At 43.2% G+C, this 21,598-nt stretch overlaps 2 protein-coding genes across 2 annotated transcripts in view; one reads left to right on the top strand and one right to left on the bottom strand.

Moving 5' to 3' along the window:
- The window catches only part of LOC138663586 (oocyte zinc finger protein XlCOF7.1-like), a 169,796-nt gene that overhangs the window by 50,915 nt on the left and 97,283 nt on the right, over positions 1–21,598 (top strand). The window lies entirely within an intron of this gene.
- The window catches only part of LOC138663591 (oocyte zinc finger protein XlCOF8.4-like), a 52,137-nt gene continuing 49,142 nt past the window's right edge, over positions 18,604–21,598 (bottom strand). The window contains exon 7 of the mRNA XM_069749851.1: positions 18,604–19,842. Coding sequence (XP_069605952.1) covers positions 18,974–19,842 — 869 coding nt within the window. The 3' untranslated portion in view covers positions 18,604–18,973. The remainder of the gene's footprint in view (positions 19,843–21,598) is intronic.

The following is a 21,598-nucleotide window of genomic DNA, read 5'->3' as shown; positions in this document are numbered from 1 at the left end:
AAAGCATTACTGCGCATGCGCTGGCGCACTTTGTTCCAGAACACAGAGAAATACTTCTGGAACATAGGGCACCGGCACATGCATTACTTTACTGTAATGTAATGTTCTTCTCCCACGATTGCTCAGTTTGGCTGAACGGCCAGGTCTAGGAAGACTTCTGGCAGTCCCAAACTCCTTCCATTTAAGGATTATGGAGGCCACTGTGCTCTTAGGAACATTGAGCACTGCAGAGATTCTTTTGTAACCTTGGCCAGATCTGTGCCTTGCCACAATTCTGTCTCTGAGCTCCTTGGCCAGTTCCTTTGAGCTCATGATTCTCATTTGGTCTGACATGCACTGTGAGCTGTGAGGTATTATATAGGCAGGTGTGTGTCTTTCCAAATCAAGTCCTATCAGTTTAATTAATCACAGCTGGACTCCAATGAAGTAGTAAAAACATCTCAAGGAGGATCACAAGGAAATGGACAGCATATAACATAAATATGAGCGTCTGAGCAAAGGGTTTGAATACTTATGGCCATGTAAGATTTCAGTTTTTCTTTTTTAATAAATTTGCAAAAAATTCTACATTTCTGTTTTTTTTCAGTCAAGATGGGGTGCAGAGTGTACATTAATGAGAAAAAAAACTATTTTGAATTTACCAAATGGCTGCAATAAAGCAAAGAGTGAAAAATTTCAAGGGGTTTGAATACTTTCTGAACCCACTGTAGAAACTACCCCTCACGCATATATTATCTTGCCAAATGACTTTTCCATGTTATGCTTGATTTTTATCACCATTTTTATTAAATATTTCTTAAATATTTTGAATAATTATATTTTGTGTACGGTATAATCTCTTAATATTTGTCCAATGATGGGTTACTTCAATTTATTATTTCAGGTTGGATTTGAACTCACTCCCACTTCATTTTTTGTTTTGCCACTTATTTTGCTTGAAGATCTCTTCTTTATTCCTCTTTCACGGCTTCGCTGGAGGCTTGTGCAAGAATGTTGTCACGTCACGTCATGATTTCCCCCAGCCTCTCTCTCCAGCAGCTGGTTTATCCCCTACTACTGATCTCATCTAAAAGACTTTCCGCGCAGCATAGATTTCTTCTCACGTTATTCTCTTAGCGATTTCTATGGCTAGTCCTTTAGTAGCTTATTTTTCTCATACATTCACATTAAAAATGTGTTTTATATGTCAATATAATATCTAATAATTAGTGATGAGCGAATATACTCGTTACTCAAGATTTCCCAAGCATGCTCGGGTGTCCCCCGAGTATTTGTAAGTGCTTGGAGATTTAGTTTTCCTTGCAGCAGCTGAATGATTTACATCTGTTAGCCTGCTTGATTACATGTGGGGATTCCCTAGCAACCAGGCAACCCCCACATCTACTTATGCTGGCTAATAGCTGTAAATCATTCAGCTGCGGCGATGAAAACTAAATCTCCAAGCACTTATAAATACTCGGAGGACACCTGAGCATGCTCGGGAAATCTCGAGTAACGAGTATATTCGCTCATCACTACTACTATACATCTCATCCCCCCTCTTTTTAATCCTCTGGTTCATTCATTCTTCTCAGTTTCACGCCAACATCACATCACTCATACCAATTTCGATACTTTGAGCCTGTGACTTGTAGCCTGACCTTTATACCAATATTTTTACATCACGCTATATTTATTTTTATTTAGATCTCCTCTTCAATCATGCCTAGATCTACTAGATTCCCCCCTTTGTCCTTGAGCCCAACTATTGAAATCTTTACAAAATTGGTCAGTGAGGATTTCAAAAAATTGTCCTCTAGGTGGAGTCATGACATTTTAACATCCACAAAGCGGTATGTCATCACACAACTACAATCCTTTAAAGATGTGTTTAAACCGGCAGAAAAAGGGAGGAATATAATTATGTGGCCCAATGACAAGTGTGAGCGGGAGGCATTCCGCCAACTTAAGGATCCCAAAACATATCTAAAATTGTCTTTCAACCCATTACCAAGAGTGTATTTGATGGTTTAATGGTCAGGTCCCCAGAACCCCAATATCTTATGTTACCTAAGGTCCACAAGGATGCCCTTGACCCCCCTGGACGCCCTATAGGGGATTAGGAGCATATGTGATCCAGTATGTCAATTTATTGACTTTTACCTTAAACCTCTTGTGGAGACTCTGCGACATGACTGACATTCTGTCCTTGTGGACACCAATACTCTTTTTGTTACAGTTGATGTGAAGAGTCTCTATACTTGCATTGATCATTCTCAGGGCTTGGATGCTGTTTGTCACTTCCTGGGGGCCTCCGACCTGGACAGCCCTTTGCGTGAGTTGATCCTCGAGCTGGTGAGCTATGTCCTCACCCACAATTTTTTTGTTTTCAAGGACAATTTCTACTTACAGAAGCGCGGCACTGCCATGGATGCGGCCTGTGCACCCTCGTATGCAAATCTCTCCTTGGAAGCACTTGGAAGAGGTCGATTTTTGGCGACAGGGGCCCACCGGTTCCTTAGCATGTGCTATGCTGGTATCACTATATTGATGACATCTTTTTTTCTGTGGGATGGGGCACCTCACCAGCTTGGAGATTTCATGAGGATTCTTAATAACACTTCTAACATTCGGCTGACATGTGCTTTTAATGATAGGATTGTTGATTGTTGATTTCCTGGATGTCTGCCTGGAGGTTGACTCTGGCCGCTGCATCCAGACGGACAACTTTAGGAAGCCTACATCTGTAAACTTGTTATTACATGCCTCTTCAGCTCATGATCCAGCTACCATTAAGGCTGTCCCGGTCAGACAGTTCCTCAGGATGCGACAAATTTGCTCCTCTAATAGTAACTTTGAGGTACAAGCCAAAGATCTGAAAAAATCTTTTCTCGGCTCACGGTTATAGCCGCAGATGTGTCAAGTCTGGGTATGATCGTGCAAGGAGAACCCCACGTAACAATTTGTTACACCCAGCCAAAAGGAGCAGGAATTCAAGTGGTGATGGACCCATTCGGTTCATCTCCACCTACAATCATGAATGGGACAACATGCATGCCATTCTGAGGAAACATTGGCCCATTTGGGGACTGATCCCTCCCTGGGGGCCACTCTAGGTACTTTTCCCCTAATGACCCCAAAAAGATCTAAAAACCTTAGTGATCTACTGATTTGGAACCATCACATCCCCGCCCCTAGCAATCCTTTTGGTTCCAGTGGCCCTATTTGTGGTTCTTTTCCATGCGGGCACTCTTGCCTGCACCAATGTCCTGCGCTGCTCTACTTTTACATCAACGGATGGGTCCAAGGAGTTCCAAATAAGACAGCGTATCTCTTGCAGCACTTCAAATGTTATTTATTATGCTACTTGCTTGTGCCCTAAGATATATGTGGGCTTCACTACGAGAGAGCTGAGGGTGAGCATACGTGAGCATGTGCGGGACATTGGTGTGGCTAGGACAGTGTCCAATGTTTCAGATCTTAAAACGATTCCCCGTCACTTTAGGCTGCATCACAATTGTGATGCAAGACAGCTTAAGGTGAGGGGGATCGATGCCCTTCATATGGGCATCAGGGGAGGAGATAAAAAACTCCTCACACAGATTGAAACCAGATGGATTGTCCTGTTGGACACCATGACTCCGAAGGGGCTTAACAAATCTGAGCTTTTCCCCTTTTTTATAGAAGGTTTATATTTTTCTGCGGTGCTTTACCTCCCTGTTCCCATCATTTTACCCCTTAATCCTTTTTTATTTGCAGTATTTTCATTTGTTTTTATTTCTTGTTTTCAAAGGGAACCTGTCACCTCAAATTGGCGGGACATTAAAATGTGTTTTTACCTGTCAGATGGGCAGCGTATCCTCTTCATTTCTCCACCCCGTCCGTCCCTGTTTTCCGCAATATTTTAGTGAATAAGAGTATGCGTGCGCCATAGTTGGCGCGTGCGCCATGCAGTCTTCGGTGGCGCACGCGCAGTATGCTTTGCCCTACTGCGGGCAAAGCTGAAAAGCATTACTGCACATGCTCTGCGCACTATGTCCTGGAGGTATTTCGCTGTGTTCCTGGACATAGTGTGTGGGCACATGTGCAGTAATGCTTTTCGGCTTTGCCTGCAGTAGGGCAAAGCATTACGTGAATGCACCACAGAAGACTGCATGGCGCACGCGCCAACTATGCATACTCTTATTCACTAAAATATTGCGGAAAACCGGGACGGACGGGGTGGACAAATGAAGAGGATACGCCGACCATCTGACCGGTAAAAACACATTTTAATATCCCGCCAATGAGGTGACAGGTTCCCTTTAATCATGTATTTGTTCTAATGTTAATTTATTCTGTTTACTAGTGACCTCTATGACTTTTTGTGTCCTGTCATGACCCTCATCTGACCCTTTGTCGGACCAAGGAATGATGTTATGATGTGTTCTCAATAACCATGGACTGTGGTCAAATTTTACAGAGAAGGATGTACCTCCATCTTACTAACTACGAATTATAGCCTTGTATCTTTGGAATTAATTTATATTTGATATTCTGTCACATGCTCTAATCCATATTTGCTGTTTGTTCATCCTTATGTTGGGGTGCGATTCACATGATATTGCCAGTCATATCTCCATTTAATACAGCATATAGACCTTTAATTCTGGATTACATCTCAAATGGCCGTGCGCATCGCGTTGTGACCAGCCGGGTAATGTCTGTGGATGGGCATCTTTATGCCCGGTGTGCACGCTATGGGATTCCCCTCCCGGCACGTGAACGCTGTGTATGATGCGTTATCCTCAGACTAGGACTTGGCGGCCCCAATGTGCATGCGCCATGGTGATAGACTGCTTTTACTCATGTGACCGGGATCGTCGGGTTATTTCAAGGTCCTGGCAGGGCCTTTGTTACATCCCCTTGAGAAAGCAGCCTTGCGTCGCCGCGAAATGCGCATCGGGGCATCTCGGAATGACCGCTCTCAATGAACGGCTGAGCGTTCCACTTACCGGAAATGCTCTGGCGTCATGTTTCATGCGTCATTTCGGGCGCTCTAGCATGGCGGGGAACAAGAAACGGAATCTGGTTGGACACGTGCAGCCCTTCATTGAGAGCGGTCATTCCGAGACGCAGCTCATTATAGCTGCCTCGGACTTGCTGAGTGGTTATTCCGAGACGCAGCTTATTATAGCTTCCTCGGTCCGTGAGAAGCCCCACTCCTTCCCCTGATGAACCCTGGTGCATTATCCTAGGGGGAAACGTGTCGGGATGGGCGGCAGCATACGGATGAGTACATCCTTTATTTGACCATCTTTTTCTTGTCTATGATTTGAGAGGTGCTGGTGTTTGGCATATTGACATATGATTGTCCCATTTGCATACTATTCTGCCTACACAGTGTATACGGCTTTTTTCCAAACATCATACTGTGCATATTATTGGGGTATACCATAGGTGTCTTATATGGTGTTAAGACTGAAAACAGGTCTATTATTGCTGTATATTGCAACTGTTTGAATCTACTCTGTCTCTAACATTAGACACCTTGTGCACCTTTCTCATATTAGATCAATAGAAGGGTAACTGTTTATATGACCCTTTCTTGTGGAAACTATTCCACATTAGATCTTTAAAGCTCTTTTATTGCACCTTATAAGCATTTTTGCACTTTAGATTAAGTTGTGGTGTGGTGGCAGTTTCATTTTGTTAAGATCCTGTAGGATCATAAGGGAGAGCCGTCGACGAGTGGGGGCGCCACATCAATTTTAGGGTGCCAACCTCCGGTGTGAGGTAGGGCGAGTTAGGGAAAGATCACGCCCCCCTCACCGTCTAGTCTCTATCCTTTCATATTTTTTGTGTTAAGATAGATTAAGGTGTTACTGTCTCCTGACCCATATATATGGGTAATTTTTACTCCGTATCTATTAAAAGTTACATTTTAAAAGGGTTTTTTCACTCCTTTGGTTATACATGACATATTGTACTTCATGTTAGTGGTAACAAAATTTGAATTTTTATGCTCTTACATCAGAGAGATATGTCACACAAAATGGTCAATAAATAACATTTCCCATATGTCTACTTTACATCAGCACAATTTTGGAAACTTTTTTTTTTATTAGGGAGTTATAAGGGTTAAAATTTGACCAGCAATTTCTTATTTTTACAGCAAAATTTACAAAACCATTTTTTTTAGGGACCACCTCACATTTGAAGTCAGTTTGAGGGGTCTATATGGCAGAAAATGCCCCAAAGTGACAACATTCTAAAAACTGCACCCCTCAAGGTGCGCAAAACCACATTCAAGAACTTTATTAACCTTTCAGTTGCTGCACAGGAACTGAAGCAATGTGGAAGGAAAAAATGAACATTTTACTTTTTTTCACAAACATTTTACTTCAGAACCAATTTTTTTTATTTTCACAAGTGTAAAAAGAGAAAATGAACCACATAATTTGTTGTGCAATTTGTCCGAAGAATGCTGATACCCCATATGTGGGGGGGAACACTGTTTGGGTGCACAGCAGAGCTCAGAAGGGAAGGAGCGCCATTTGACTTTTTCAACACAGAATTCCCTGGAATTGAGATCGGACACCATGTCGCATTTGGAGAGCCGCTGATGTGCCTAAACAGTGGAAACCCCCCACAAGTGACCCCATTTTGGAAACTAGACCCCCTAAGGAACTTATCTAGGTGTGTGGTCAACACTTTGAACCCCCAAGTGCTTCACACAAGTTTATAACGTAGAGCCGAAAAAATTAAAAATCATTTTTTTTTTCACAAAAATTATCTTTTCACCCCCAATTTTTTATTTTCCCAAGGGTAGCAAGACAAATTGGACCCCAAAAGATGTTGTGCAATTTGTCCTGAGCATGTCGATACCCCGTATGTGGGGGTAAACATCTGTTTGGGTGCACAGTAGAGCTTGGAAGGGAAGGAGCGCCGTTTGACTTTTTAATCTCTTAATTGTGAGAGCGGACGCCATTTTGGGTTTGTAGATGTGCCTAACAGCAGAAACCCCCCATAACTGACCCCGTTTTGGAAACTACACCTCTCAAAGATTTTAATCGGGGGTATATTGAGCAATTTGAACCCACATGTACGACAGAGTTTGATAACATTAGGTCGTCATATTGAAAAAAAATCATTTTTTTCCACGAAAATCTTGGTTTAGACCTGAATGTCTCACTTTTTCAGAAATAACATCAAAAAGTGGACCCCACAATTAGTTACCCACTTTATTATGAGCGCAGCGATATCCCATATGTAGTCAAAAAGTTCTGTTTGGACAAATGGCAGGGCTTGGACAGAAAGGGGCACAATGTGACAAATTTGGCTTTATTTGAAATTGAAGATCCAGGACCCATTCAAAGCTTCTAGAGACATTGAGCAAAAAAGAAAATCCTTCCAGGAATTATTACTCACAGAGGGAGGCATGCTCCTAAAACACATTGGCTGACTATAAAATTGGTCTTGCTAACAAAACAGTTGTCCCGCATTTGCATATATTGTAGCAGGAAGAATAAACTGTACTGGAATGAAGGGCAAAATGTGTAGGAAAATGCAGCCAACTATGTGGCAAAGCGGAGTTTGTTCCAAAGATGAAAGAACACCATCAGGGCTAGAATGGCAGACACTTTCAGAAACTGGTCGTACAACATCCTTTTAGCTCCATCAATCCCTATATGAGAGACGAATGTGCCAATAGACGTGGTACACCATAACAAGCTCCCACCCGCCAAGGTCAGAACCGCTATATGCACAAAACAACCAGTTCTCTATAGAAAGTATTGTCTGGTACCAGAGGTTCGGCAAGAACCATAAAGTAAAGCCCATAGTGTATAAGTACGGAAATTCCTACTTTTCTTAGAAATCCTACAATAAAATGATCATGCCCGTATCATCAACATAAATATCTAATATATAAAGCTGAATATGTGTGTGTGTATGTCCGGGATTGGCATCTGCACCGTCGCAGCTACAGCCACAAAATTTTGCACGCTCACACGTCTGGACCCTGAGAGCGTCATAGGCTATGTTGTGAGGTGAAATTTTAACCCCGCACGTTCCAATTCCCCAAACAATTTTACCCCTATCTACATAATGGGAGAAAAAGTGAAAGGAAAAGTGTTGGAGGCGTCGCAGCTACAGCCACAAAATTTTCCACAGTCACACGTCTGGACGCTGAGAGCGTCATAGGCTAAGTTGTGAGGTGAAATTTTAACCCCGCACGTTCCAATTCCCCAAACAATTTTGCCCCTATCTACATAATGGGGGAAAAGTGAAAGCAAAAGTGTTGGAGGCAAATTGACAGCTGCCAGATGTGAACAAGGGTGACTTTAAGAGTGAGAGCGATGGCGCCAAAGAGTATATACCGTACAGATGCTAAGGTGGGGCCCCGACATGGGATACTCACCACACACGGGGATATGGACACACACACAAAAGGCGCCACAAACTACCACGTGCTTGAACACATCTACCACCCTCAGCACACATTTCACCACACATACACCAACCTCGCCACATAAAAGTCGCCGCTCAAAACTCGCCACATTCAAAACTAGGCTCACGCAAAACTCGCCACACGTGCAAAACTCACCTCATGGAAAACTCGCCACACGCAAAACTTGCACACGCGGAAAAATTGCTACATGCACAAAAGTTGCAACACATGCAATAGTTGCCTCACACAAAACTTGCACATACTCAAAACGCACCACACATAAAACTCGCCACGCGCAAATCTTGCTGCACACAACTTGCTACACTAACGTGTCACATGCAACTCGACCCACAAAAAGTTGCTACACACATGTTGCCACACAAAACTCATCTCACAAAAGTCGCTACATGCATGTCGCCACATGCAACTCAACACACACAACTTGACACATGAAACTCGCCCTAAGAAACACACAAGTCTGGTATTATCCGTCAAAAATAAAAATCTAATAAGCAGATAAACTACAAGAGCAACAAATGTACAATATAGGAAATACGGCAGCTGTCAGTCACATGACCTGCCTATTATGTGTAAGCTAATATATACTGCCAGGGGGAGGGCTTCCTGTTGGCTGGGGATTTATCAGGCTGCCAATTTAGTGCTATATACAGAAGAGATGACACACAGGTATATACTATATACAGGAGATGACACACAGGTATATACTATATACAGGAGGAGATGACACACAGGTATATACTACATACAGGAGCAGATGACACACGTATACACTATATACAGGAGGAGATGACACACAGGTATATACTATATACAGGAGGAGATGACTTACAGGTATATACTATATACAGGATGAGATGACACACGTATATACTATATACAGGAGGAGATGACACACAGGTATATACTATATACAGGAGGAGATGACACACAGGTATATACTATATACAGGAGGAGATGACATCCTGGTATATACTATATACAGGGGAGATGACACACAGGTACATACTATATACAGTGGAGATGACACACAGGTATATACTATATAAAGGTGGAGATGACAGGTATATACTATATACTGGAGGAGATGACACACAGGTATATACTTTAGACAGGAGCAGATGATACACAGGTATATACTATATACAGGAAGAGATGACTTACAGGTACATACTGTATACAGGAGGAGATGACACACGTATATACTATATACATGAGATGACATACAGGTATATACTATATAAAAGAGGAGATGACACATAGGTATAGAGGAGGAGAGGACATACAGCAGGTATATACTATATACAGGGGAGATGACATACAGGTATATACTATATACAGGAGATGACATACAGGTATATACTATATATAGAAGGAGATGACATACAGGTATATAGTATATACAGAAGAGATGACATACAGGTATATAATTTATACAGGAGGAGATGACACATGGGTATATACAACATACAGGAGGAGATGACATACAGGAGGTATATACTATTTACAGGGGAGATGGCATACAGGTATATACTATATGCAAGAGAAGACATACAGGTGTATACTATATATAAGGGAGATGACAAACATGTATATACTGAGGTGAAAATGAGGGGTGTGAGGTGAAAATGAAAAGGTGTGAATGCAAAATGAGAGGAGTGAGGAAAAATAGTGGAGTGATCGGAAAATGACATGTGAGGTCGAAATGACAAATGTTTTGGGGGAATGAGAGGAGTGAGGGGGAAAATGAGAGGAGTGAGGGGGAAAATGAGAGGTGTAAGGGATAAAATGAGAGGTGTAAGGGAGAAAATGAGAGGCATGATGGGAAAATAAGAGACGTGAGGTGCTATAACTAACCACAGATATTTACTATGCCCAGTCAACGCCGGGCTCTTCAGCTACTAAGTAATATAAATGGAAGCCAAAGTTTTGTGTAGCAAGACAGTTGTAAAAACTGTCAAAGTTAGATAAATGGTCAAAAATGATTGTGAGTAATCAAGTCCTAGAATTCATTTTCAGATGATCTCACTTTTCAAGATCATTTCTGGGGTCCACATTCTAACGCTTATTGACATAGGTACGTGGATGAGAATTTGTTGGGATAGTAGTTTGGTATGGGATTGATCGAGTCCTAGAATTTTCAGATGACCTGACTTTCCAAGCACATTTGTGGGGTCCACACTCTAGAGCGTACAGACGTGGGTACGTGGATGAGAATTTGTTGGGATAGTAGTTTGGTATGGGATTGATCGAGTCCTAGAATTTTCAGAGGACCTGACTTTGCAAGAACATTTGTGGGGTTCACACTCTAGAGCGTACAGACGTGTGTACGTGGATGAGAATTTGTTGGGATAGTAGTTTGGTATGGGATTGATCAAGTTCTGGAATTAATTTTGAAATGGGGTAAAATGGGATCTACTAATTAAAATATTATTTATCAATTGTTCCAAATTGTACTACTGGGGCCACTAAGCAGAAAATAACAATTATTGAAAAAAAAAGAAACTAATAATTGTAGGTGGTGTGGTAGGTCTCAAAACAGGGGGAGATACAAAGGCCTGGTTGGGATGGGCATGTGGGGCAATAGAATCGGGAATCACTCCGTTTGCCATGCTTTCTGCAAACTCGGCATCTTTTTTGAGGATACTTTTGGGTGGGAGTGACAGGGACAGGGTGAGTAAAATGGCATTCTGAAAGTCTCCAGGAATCCTCAGAGTCGAAGGCTTCCCCCGGTGCCATTGACTCAAATATGAGGCTCTCTACAACTTTTTCCTGAAAGTGCAGGAACATAAGTGGTCCTTGGGATTTTTTTATACAGGACAAAACTGTTATATGTGGCAATTTGAATGAGGTAGATTGCCACCTTTTTATACCACGCCCTGGTCTTCCTCTTGACCAGGTATGGTTCCAGAACCTGGTCTGACAGGTCTACGCCACCCATATGTTTGTTATAGTCTGTGACGCAGACAGGTTTTTCTTTGTCCCTGGTGGCACCCCTCTCTCTGACCGTCACAGTGGTGTCCGTATGCAGTGTGGAAAGCATGTAGACGTCCTTCCTGTCTTTCCACTTCACTGCAAGAAGTTGGTCGCTTGCAAGTGAGAATGACGCCCCCCTCTCCAAACGTCTGGACACCAACTGTGACGGAAACCCCACTCTGTTTTTCCTCACTGTCCCACAGGCCCCTGTATTTGCAGCATGGAGGGATTTGTATAGGGGGATGCTCGTGTAGTAGTTGTCCGTATACACGTGGTACCCTTGATTGAGAAAGAGCGTCATTAGCTCCCAGACAATTTTGCCTGGGATACCAATTGTCTGGGGGCAGTTTGGGGTGTTTATTTGGCGGTCCCTACCTTCATAAATTAAGAAGGTTGACGTGTACCCTGATGAGCTCTCGCAAGCTTTGTATAATTTTACGCCGTATTTGGCTCTCTTGGAGGGAATAAATTGGCGGAATGACAGACGGCCCTTGTAGCTCATCAAGGACTCGTCGACTGCCACATTTTGCTCTGGGGTATAGGAATTTAGAAACGAAGTTTTTAGTAGGGAAATTAGGGGTCATAATTTATTTAGCCGATCGTAGTTGGGGTCAGTTCTTGGTAGAGCTTGGGAATTATCACTGAAGTGGAGGAATCTCATCAGGGCTTCGTAACGGACTCGGGACATCATGGCTGCAAATACAGGAGTGCACTGGACAGCTTTTGTTGCCCAGTAAGAGCGGAGAGTGTTTTTTTTTACTATACCCATATTCGGGGTGAGGCCTAAGAATTTTTTTATTTCGGGGACATTTGTGGGGATCCAGGAACGGGAATGAAATGCAATGGGTTTTTGGGAAATATATTGCCGGGCATATAGGTTTGTTTGGTGGACGATTAATTGCAGGACTTTCGGGGCTAATGAAAATTTCAAAAAAATCAATGGGGGTAAAATTGGCGACATCTACATTTATTCCAGGAACTGCAGAAAAAGGGGGAATTTGAGGGGAAAATGAGGTGTCATTATACCACAGCGGTGGGGGGACTGCGGTACTTGGTCCTGCCTCTGAAGCCTCAGCAGTGACGACCGATTCCGCTACCTCCGGGCTGGGGGATCCCGTGGAGGAAGAGTCGTCATCACTGTCTGAAAGCTGCTCAGCTTCAGAGGCAGATTCTGTTTCACTGCCGGAGCAAAGCAGGCTGTAAGCTTGCTCCGCGCTGAAAGCTCCATTTTATTTATTTCCTACCCTAACCCTAAAAATTTTTTTAAAAATTTGAAAAAAATTATAATTTTTTTTAAATTTTTATAATCCTCTGCTGATGATGCAGGGATTACGGAGCACGGGGGTGGGTAAATGGGATGCTGGCGGATATAGAAATATGTTTTTGGTAACTGACAGGGCAGCACTTGAAATGTAGTCTATCTCTCTTCTCTCCCAGAACAACTACAAGGAGAGAAGAGAGAGGTACAGCCCAAGTGCTGCCATGTTTATCAAACATTTGGGGTTTTGATCACTGTGATAGGACATATCATAGTAATCAAAACTCAGCAGCCAATGAGAAAATTCTCACAGGTTGCTGGGTGTCTGCTGGCAGATCATGGCAGGCGCACTGCGCATGCGCCCGCCATTTTCTTCCAGCAGAGAAGAAGGGGGGCCGGGAGCTGTGGGCTGGGGACCGGGGACAGGGGACATCACCTGGACATCTATGTATGGTGGGGGGCTCGGGGGACTCTATTTCTCTCCCCTCTGATGTGCGATCACATCAGTGGGGAGAGAAATGCAAACCAAACTTTTTTTTTTTTTTACATACTATATGCAGCGATCGCAACCCTGGGGGTCTGTAAAGACTCCAGGGGGTCGGTAAAAACCGACCCCAATACACTGCGGGGGAAGCTATGTTTTGGTGGGCGCATCTGCACATGCACCCGCCATTTTGGAGCCCAGTGAAGAAGGAGGAGGGTCGGGGACCGGGGGGTACCTTTTTCGGTACATAAGGTACCGTGGGGGACTCGGGGGACCCTATTTCTCTCCCCTCTAATGTGCAATCACATTAGAGGGGAGAGAAAAAAAACGCAAGTACGGATTTTTTTTTTTTTTGCGATCGTCGGTAAACGGTTAATTACCGGCGATCGCAAAAGCGGGGCCGGTAAAAACCGACCCGAATCATGTTCTCTGGGGTCTCGGGTACCCCAGAGAAAATCGGACTCTGGGGGGCGCTATTTACTTTTTCCACAGCGCCGTTAATTTGAGTACCCTTAATGACCGCCGTTAAAAGGCGTATCGGCGATCGTTAAGGGGTTAAATTATTTACAATGTTAAACTGTCCGAGCTGAACTCAAACATAACGTGTTCTTTTTTGGTGCCACATTTTTCAAATTCTGCAGTGTGTGTACATACAGTACAGACCAAAAGTTTGGACACACCTTGTCATTTAAAGATTTTTCTGTATTTTCATGACTATGAAATTGTACATTCACACTGAAGGCATCAAAAATATGAATTAACACATGTGGAATTATATACTGAAATTATGTCTTATATTCTAGGTTCTTCAAAGTAGCCACCTTTTGCTTTGATGACTGCTTTACACACTCTTGGCATTCTCTTGATGAGCTTCAAGAGGTAGTCACCGGGAATGGTCTTCCAAAAATCTTGAAGGAGTTCCCAGAGATGCTTAGCAGTTGTTGGACCTTTTGCCTTCACTCTGCGGTCCATCTCACCCCAAACCATCTCGATTGGGTTCAGGTCTGGTGACTGTGGAGCTCAGGTCATCTGGTGTAGCACCCCATCACTCTCTTTCTTGGTCAAATAGCCCTTACACAGCCTGGAGGTGTGTTTGGGGTCATTGTCCTGTTTAAAAAGAAATGATGGTCCAACTAAACGCAAACCGGATGGAATAGCATGCCGCTGCAAGATGCTGTGGTAGCAATGCTGGTTCACTATGCCTTCAATTTTGAATAAACCCACAACAGTGTCACCAGCAAAGCACCCCCACACCATCACACCTCCTCCTCCATGCTTCACGGTGGGAACCAGGCATGTAGAGTCCATCTGTTCACCTTTTCTACATCGCACAAAGACATGGTGGTTGGAACCAAAGATCTCAAATTTGGACTCATCAGACCAAAGCACAGATTTCCACTAGTCTAATGTCCATTCCTTGTGTTCTTTAGCCCAAACAAGTCTCTTCTGCTTGTTGCCTGTCCTTCTCATTTAAAGATTTTTCTGTATTTTCATGACTATGAATATTGTACATTCACACTGAAGGCATCAAAACTATGAATTAACACATGTGGCATTATATACTTAACAAAAAAGTGTGAAACAACTGAAAATATGTCTTATATTCTAGGTTCTTCAAACTAGCCACCTTTTGCTTTGATGACTGCTTTGCACACTCTTGGCATTCTCTTGATGAGCTTCAAGAGGTAGTCACCGGAAATGGTTTTCACTTCACAGGTGTGCCCTGTCAGGTTTAATAAGTGGGATTTCTTGCCTTATAAATGGGGTTGGGATCATCAGTTGTGTTGAGCAGAAGTCTGGTGGATACACAGCTGATAGTCCTACTGAATAGACTGTTAGAATTTGTATTATGGCAAGAAAAAAGCAGCTAAGTAAAGAAAAACGAGTGGCCATCATTATTTTAAGAAATGAAGGTGAGTCAGTCCGAAAAATTGGGAAAACTTTGAAAGTGTCCCCAAGTGCAGTTTCAAAAACCATCAAACACTACAAAGAAACTGGCTCACATGAGGACCGCCCCAGGAAAGAAAGACCAAGAGTCACCTCTGCTTCTGAGGATAAGTTTATCCGAGTCACCAGCCTCAGAAATCGCAGGTTAACAGCAGCTCAGATTAGAGAGCAGGTCAATGCCACACAGAGTTCTAGCAGCAGACACATCTCTACAACAACTGTTAAGAGGAGACTTTGTGCAGCAGGCCTTCATGGTAAAATAGCTGCTATGAAACCACTACTAAGGACAGGCAACAAGCAGAAGAGACTTGTTTGGGCTAAAGAACACAAGGAATGGACATTAGGCCAGTGGAAATCTGTGCTTTAGTTTGATGAGTCCAAATTTGAGATCTTTGGTTCCAACCACCGTGTCTTTGTGAACAGATTGACTCTACATGCCTGGTTCCCATCGTGAAGCATGGAGGAGGAGGTGTGATGGTGTGGGGGTGCTTTGCTGGTGACACTGTTGGGGATTTATTCAAAATTGAAGGCATACTGAACCAGCATGGCTACCACAGCATCTTGCAGCGGCATGCAATTCCATCCGGTTTGCGTTTAGTTGGACTATCATTTATTTTTCAACAGGACAATGACCCCAAACACACCTCCAGTCTGTGTAAGGGCTATTTGACCAAGAAGGAGAGTGATGGGGTGCTACGCCAGATGACCAGGCCTCCACAGTCACCAGACCTGGACCCAATCGAGATGGTTTGGGGTGAACTCGACAGCAGAGTGAAGGCAAAAGGACCAACAAATGCTAAGCATCTCTGGGAACTCCTTCAAGATTGTTGGAAGACCATTCCCGGTGACTACCTCTTGAAGCTCATAAAGAGAATGCCAAGAGTGTGCAACGCATTAAAGCAAAAGGTGGCTACTTTGAAGAACCTAGAATATAAGACATATTTTCAGTTGTTTCACACTATTTTGTTAAGTATATAATTCCACATGTGTTAATTCATAGTTTTGATGCCTTGAGGCTGTGTGCACACGTTCAGGATTTTTCACGTTTTTCGCTATAAAAACGCAATAAAAACGCTTAAAAAAAGCATACATATACATCCCACCATTTATAATGCATTCCGCAGTTTTTGTGCATATGTTGCGCTTTTTTCTGCAAAAAAAAAATGCATCGTGGTAAAAAACGCAGCATGTTCATTAATTTTGCGGATTTTTGTGCGGATTTCCCACTATATTATTGCATTGGGAACCTCCAGAAAAAAAGGCAAAAAATCCGCAAAAAAAGCATGGAGAAACGCAAGAAAAACGCAAAAAAAAAACCGCATTGCACGTCAGCTGATACCGAAGTCATAACTACAGTCGGTAGTGGAGAACTTTGGGAAGCACTCATAGTTCCAGAAAACTGACCCTGCAGCTTGGACGGTGAAGATCTTAGCTTCTGGTATACCCTGGTCATATCCTGGGCCATCTGGGTCAGATTCTGCACCTGTTCACAGCAGTGAACACGAACTGGATCCATTGGTGCGGGGAAAAAACAGAATAGGCCAGACATAATGTGACACTACTATAGTCACCAATCATGGCAGGCTGTGAGGCAGGCTAGTCAAAAGTTCCTGGGTCAGATACCTATAGAGCACATAGAATACGAAAAAGTGAAAAGATAAAAGTCAAAGTCAAGTCATGATCTGAGGTGAGAATACAAGGAAGATAGCGAATGAGAGCATAGGGGCTATGCAAATGAATGGTCAGAAAGAAGCCCAATGTCAACAGAGCACAGAAATACAAGGCAAATCTCTGAGCAGATGCTACATCTGGCAAAGGTCTGAGACTGACAGCTCATCTAAGTACCGTATATACTCGAGTATAAGCTGACCCGAGTATAAGCCGACCCCCCTAATTTTGCCACAAAAAACTGGGAAAACTTATTGACTCGAGTATAAGCCTAGGGTGGAAAATGCAGCAGCTACCAGTTAATGTCAAAAATAAAAATAGATACCAATAAAAGTAAAATTAATTGAGACATCAGTAGGTTAAGTGTTTTTGAATATCCATATTGAATCAGGAGCCCCATATAATGCTCCATACAGTTCATGATGGGCCCATAAGATGCTCTATATAAAAATGTGCCACATATAATGCTCCATACAGTTCATTATTGCCCCATAGATGCTCCATATAAAGCTGTGCCCCATATACAATGCTCTGCACCGTTCATTATTGCCCCATAGCTGTGCCATATTGTGCTCTGCACCGTTCATTATTGCCCCATAGCTGTGCCATATAGTGCACTGCACCGTTCATTTTTGTCCCATAGCTGTGCCATATAGTGCTCTGCACCGTTCATTTTTGTCCCATAGCTCTGCCATATAGTGCTCTGCACCGTTCATTTTTGTCCCATAGCTCTGCCATATAGTGCTCTGCACCATTCATTATTGCCCCATAACTCTGCCATATAGTGCTCTGCACCGTTCATTTTTGTCCCATAGCTCTGCCATATAGTGTTCTGCACCGTTTATTTTTGTCCCATAGCTCTGCCATATAGTGCTCTGCACCGTTCATTATTGCCCCATAGCTGTGCCATATAGTGCTCTGCACCGTTCATTTTTGTCCCATAGCTGTGCCATATAGTGCTCTGCACAGTTCATTTTTGTCCCATATCTGTGCCATATAGTGCTCTGCACCGTTCATTTTTGTCCCATAGCTCTGCCATATAGTGCTCTACACCGTTCATTGCCCCATTGATGTACCAGAGAAAGCTGTGCCATTGCTGCTGCTGCAATAAAAAAAAAAATGCCATACTCGCCTCTCTTGCTTGCAGCTCCCAGCGTCCGGTCCCGGCGTCTCTCCGCAGTGACTGATCAGACAGAGGGTGGCGCGCACACTATATGCGTCATCGCGCCCTCTGACCTGCACAGTCAGAGCAGAGAGACGCCGGGAAGATGGAGCGGCGCCGGGAAGATGGAGTGGCGCCAGGAAGATGGAGCGACGCCCGGCGTGTGGAACGGGGACAGGTAAATATGACATACTTACCTGCTCCCGGCGTCCCGCTCCTTCTCCCGGACAGCTGGTCTTCGGTGCCGCAGCCTCTTCCTCTATCAGCGGTCACCGTTACCGCTGATTAGAGAAATGAATATGCGGCTCCACCCCTATGGGAGTGGAGTCCATATTCATTTTTCTAATGAGCGGTCCCACGTGACCGCTGAAGAGGGGAAGAGCTGCGGCACCCGGAGACCGTGGGACGGCAGGGGGAGCGCCAGGATCGCCGGGACTAGGTAAGTATGCCTCAGCGTCCTCTCCCCCTCACCCATCGACCCTGCCACCCACCGTGACTCGAGTATAAGCCGAGAGGGGCACTTTCAGCCCAAAAATTTGGGCTGAAAATCTCGGCTTATACTCGAGTATATACGGTAACTATGTAGTCACCTGGAACAGAGAACACCTGAAAGAAGCTCAGCATCTCTCGCTCACATTTTACAGCTGAGCTGTCCATCAAACCACCGACAACTCAGGACACCCCTGCACCAGATTGGATGACTGAGCTGTCAGTCACCTTGTGCAAAACACACTGAGCAAAGAAATCGTGACACTCTGATATTTATTAAGCAGATGTTTATTGAGAGTTTATATCTGTGTAAAATATTTCCCACATTATAAACATGAAAAAGGATTTTTTCCTGTGTGGGTTCTTTGGTGTATAACAAGATTGAATTTCTGTTTAAAACATTTCCCACATTCAGAACAGAAAAAAGGCTTCTCCCCTGTGTGAGTTCTCTGGTGCTTAACCAAATCCGTTTTCAGGTTAAAACATTTTCCACATTCTAAACAAGAAAAAGGCCTTTCCCTTGTGTGAATTCTCTGGTGTCTAACAAGATATGATTTCTGGTTAAAACATTTTCCACATTCTGAACATGAAAAAGGCTTCTCTCCTGTGTGTATTTTCTGGTGCGTAACAAAATTTGATTTCTGTGCAAAGTATTTCCCACATTCTGAACAAAAAAAAGGCTTCTCCCCTGTGTGTATTTTCTGGTGCGTAACAAAATTTGATTTCTGTGCAAAATATTTCCCACATTCTGAACAAAAAAAAAGACTTCTCCCCTGTGTGAGTTCTTTGGTGCTTAAGAAAAACCGATTTACGGTTAAAACATTTCCCACATTCTGAACAAGAAAATGGCTTCTCCCCTGTGTGAGTTCTTTTGTGAATAACAAGATCTGATTTTTGTTTAAAACATTTACCACATTCTGAACAGGAAAAAGGCTTCTCGCCTGTGTGAGTTCTCTGGTGACTAACAAGATCTGATTTCCATAAAAAACATTTTTCACATTCTGAACATGAAAATGGCTTCTCTGTGTGAGTCCTCTGGTGACTAACAAGATCTGAATTCTGGTTAAAACATTTCCCACACTTGAAACAAGAAAATCTATTCTCCAATGTGTGGATTTTTTGACGTTTAAGAATAGACTTTTCAATGGAAAAATGATTGCCATATTCTGAATATGAAAATGGTTTCTTTATTTTAGTAGCAGTTTGTTTTTTAATGCTTATTTTTTTACTTTGATTTTCCTTAGTAGTCGGTAATGAATCAGAAGACAGGTCCTGTTTCATAGGATCAGATGACAGATCTTTGTTCTGAAGGGATGATGGTATATCTGGAGTAATGGCATTCACTACAATTATATCCTGTGGGATCTCAAGATCATCCAATTTAAAAACTGAAGATGTCAGCTGTCCCTCAGATCTCCTGATACAGTCATCTGCCAAGAATAAGAATAAAATCAATTATAATTTTTTAATAAAATATCCTTTAACTTTTTCCTTTTGGACATTTCTACTTAAACTGTCTGTAAAAATGGCAAGTAATCTTCAAAAAAAAAAAAAAAAAAAAATTTATTCACCGATAATGACAGTTCAGTCTAATAAAAAAAAAAACTCAACATGAACCAGTAGAGCGTGGTGTCAACTGTTTATTCATTCTGCTTGCCAAAAAATGGAATAAAAAGCCACTAAACAATGTTATGTTGGTGAAAATAATACCATTAAAAACTTCTCCTTGTCTCACAAAAAAAGAAGCCCCCATTCAGGTCCATCATCTGTCAGTGAAAAAAAGAGGTTTCCACATTATTTATGGCTTAAAGGCCCTTCAAAAGCAACATGGCTTCCATAAACCAATCCAGCAATATCCTCTTTCCCAAACTAAAATCTTCCGCTCGCTTCTCAGCCTTTCAGTGTGCACAAACCACATTTAGGATCCTACGTATTTGGCATTATCATAGTGAGGATGTGATTGTCCTGGTGTGACACAACCTGGCAGGTGGACGGTCACAAAACGGCAAAACACACAAGGGTACACCAAGGACACTTTAACAACAGTGGGCCCTGTCGGTAGGGAATGGGGAATGGGCACCTCCTGCACTCACCTGAGGCTGTGCCCTGATCTTGCTACCGTCCCTATACGGGTTCTTTCAACCCATCACTGACCCGACCAGGATACCTAGTCCCTCACTTGCCCTGCTCTAATCCCTATGTAGGGAACTGGAAGGTGAGAGCACTGGTCCCACCGCTGCACTAATACAACACTGGGAAAGTTACAAACAACAAAGGGACAAAAAAACAGTAACCCCACACTTAGCAGAGTAAGGCACCAGGAATAAGTATTCAGCTGTAGAGCAACAGCACTCAGCAAGCTCCTATTCAAGCAAGGTTGGTATCCAAAGGACCTGTATAACCAACAGTCAGCTGATGCACCAGGTGACCTTTTAAAGGAAGGTGGGAGTGGTCACCACCCACAACAGCAGAACAAGCTGCAATGCAATTACTGTTGTGAATTCTGTTGTCAAGCTCCCTCCTGTGGTCGTGAATGGTACTTCGGCTGGTTCTGTCCATGGGCTTACTCTGGTGGTTGTGAGTGGGGCTGCGGCTTCTGAGTTTCCTTCCACAGGTGACGAGGTTAATTCGTTAGCTGGCTGCTCTATTTAACTCCACTTAGATCATTGCTCCATGCCACCTGTCAATGTTCCAGTATTGGTCTTGTCCACTCCTGGATCGTTCTTGTGACCTGTCTTCCCAGCAGAAGCTAAGTTACTGCTTGTTTTTCTGTTTGCTGTTTTTCTGTCCAGCTTGCTATTTTGATTTTTGTCTTGCTTGCTGGTAGCTCTGGGATGCAGAGGGAGCGCCTCCACACCGTGAGTCGGTGCGGAGGGTCTTTTTGCGCCCTCTGCGTGGTCTTTTTGTAGTTTTTTGTGCTGACCGCAAAGTTGCCTTTCCTATCCTCAGTCTGTTCAGTTAGTCGGGCCTCACTAAATCTATTTCATCTCTGTGTTTGTAATTTTAATCTTTACTCACAGTCATATGTGGGGGGCTGCATTTTCCCTTGCGCCAGGAGATCCGGCATTGCGTGATGTTGATGCGTTTTTTCTGGCGCTCGGATTGCTTTATGATGAACCTAATTTAGTGGATCAGGCAGAGAAAATCTTGCTGGCTCTGTGTCAGGGTCAGGATGAGGTACAGATA

This window comes from Ranitomeya imitator, chromosome 2 (assembly GCF_032444005.1).
Source record: "Ranitomeya imitator isolate aRanImi1 chromosome 2, aRanImi1.pri, whole genome shotgun sequence".
NCBI classification, from domain to species: Eukaryota; Metazoa; Chordata; class Amphibia; order Anura; family Dendrobatidae; genus Ranitomeya; species Ranitomeya imitator.
The sequence above is the reverse complement of the archived record's forward strand: the minus strand, read 5'-3'. Positions and strand labels throughout refer to the sequence as shown.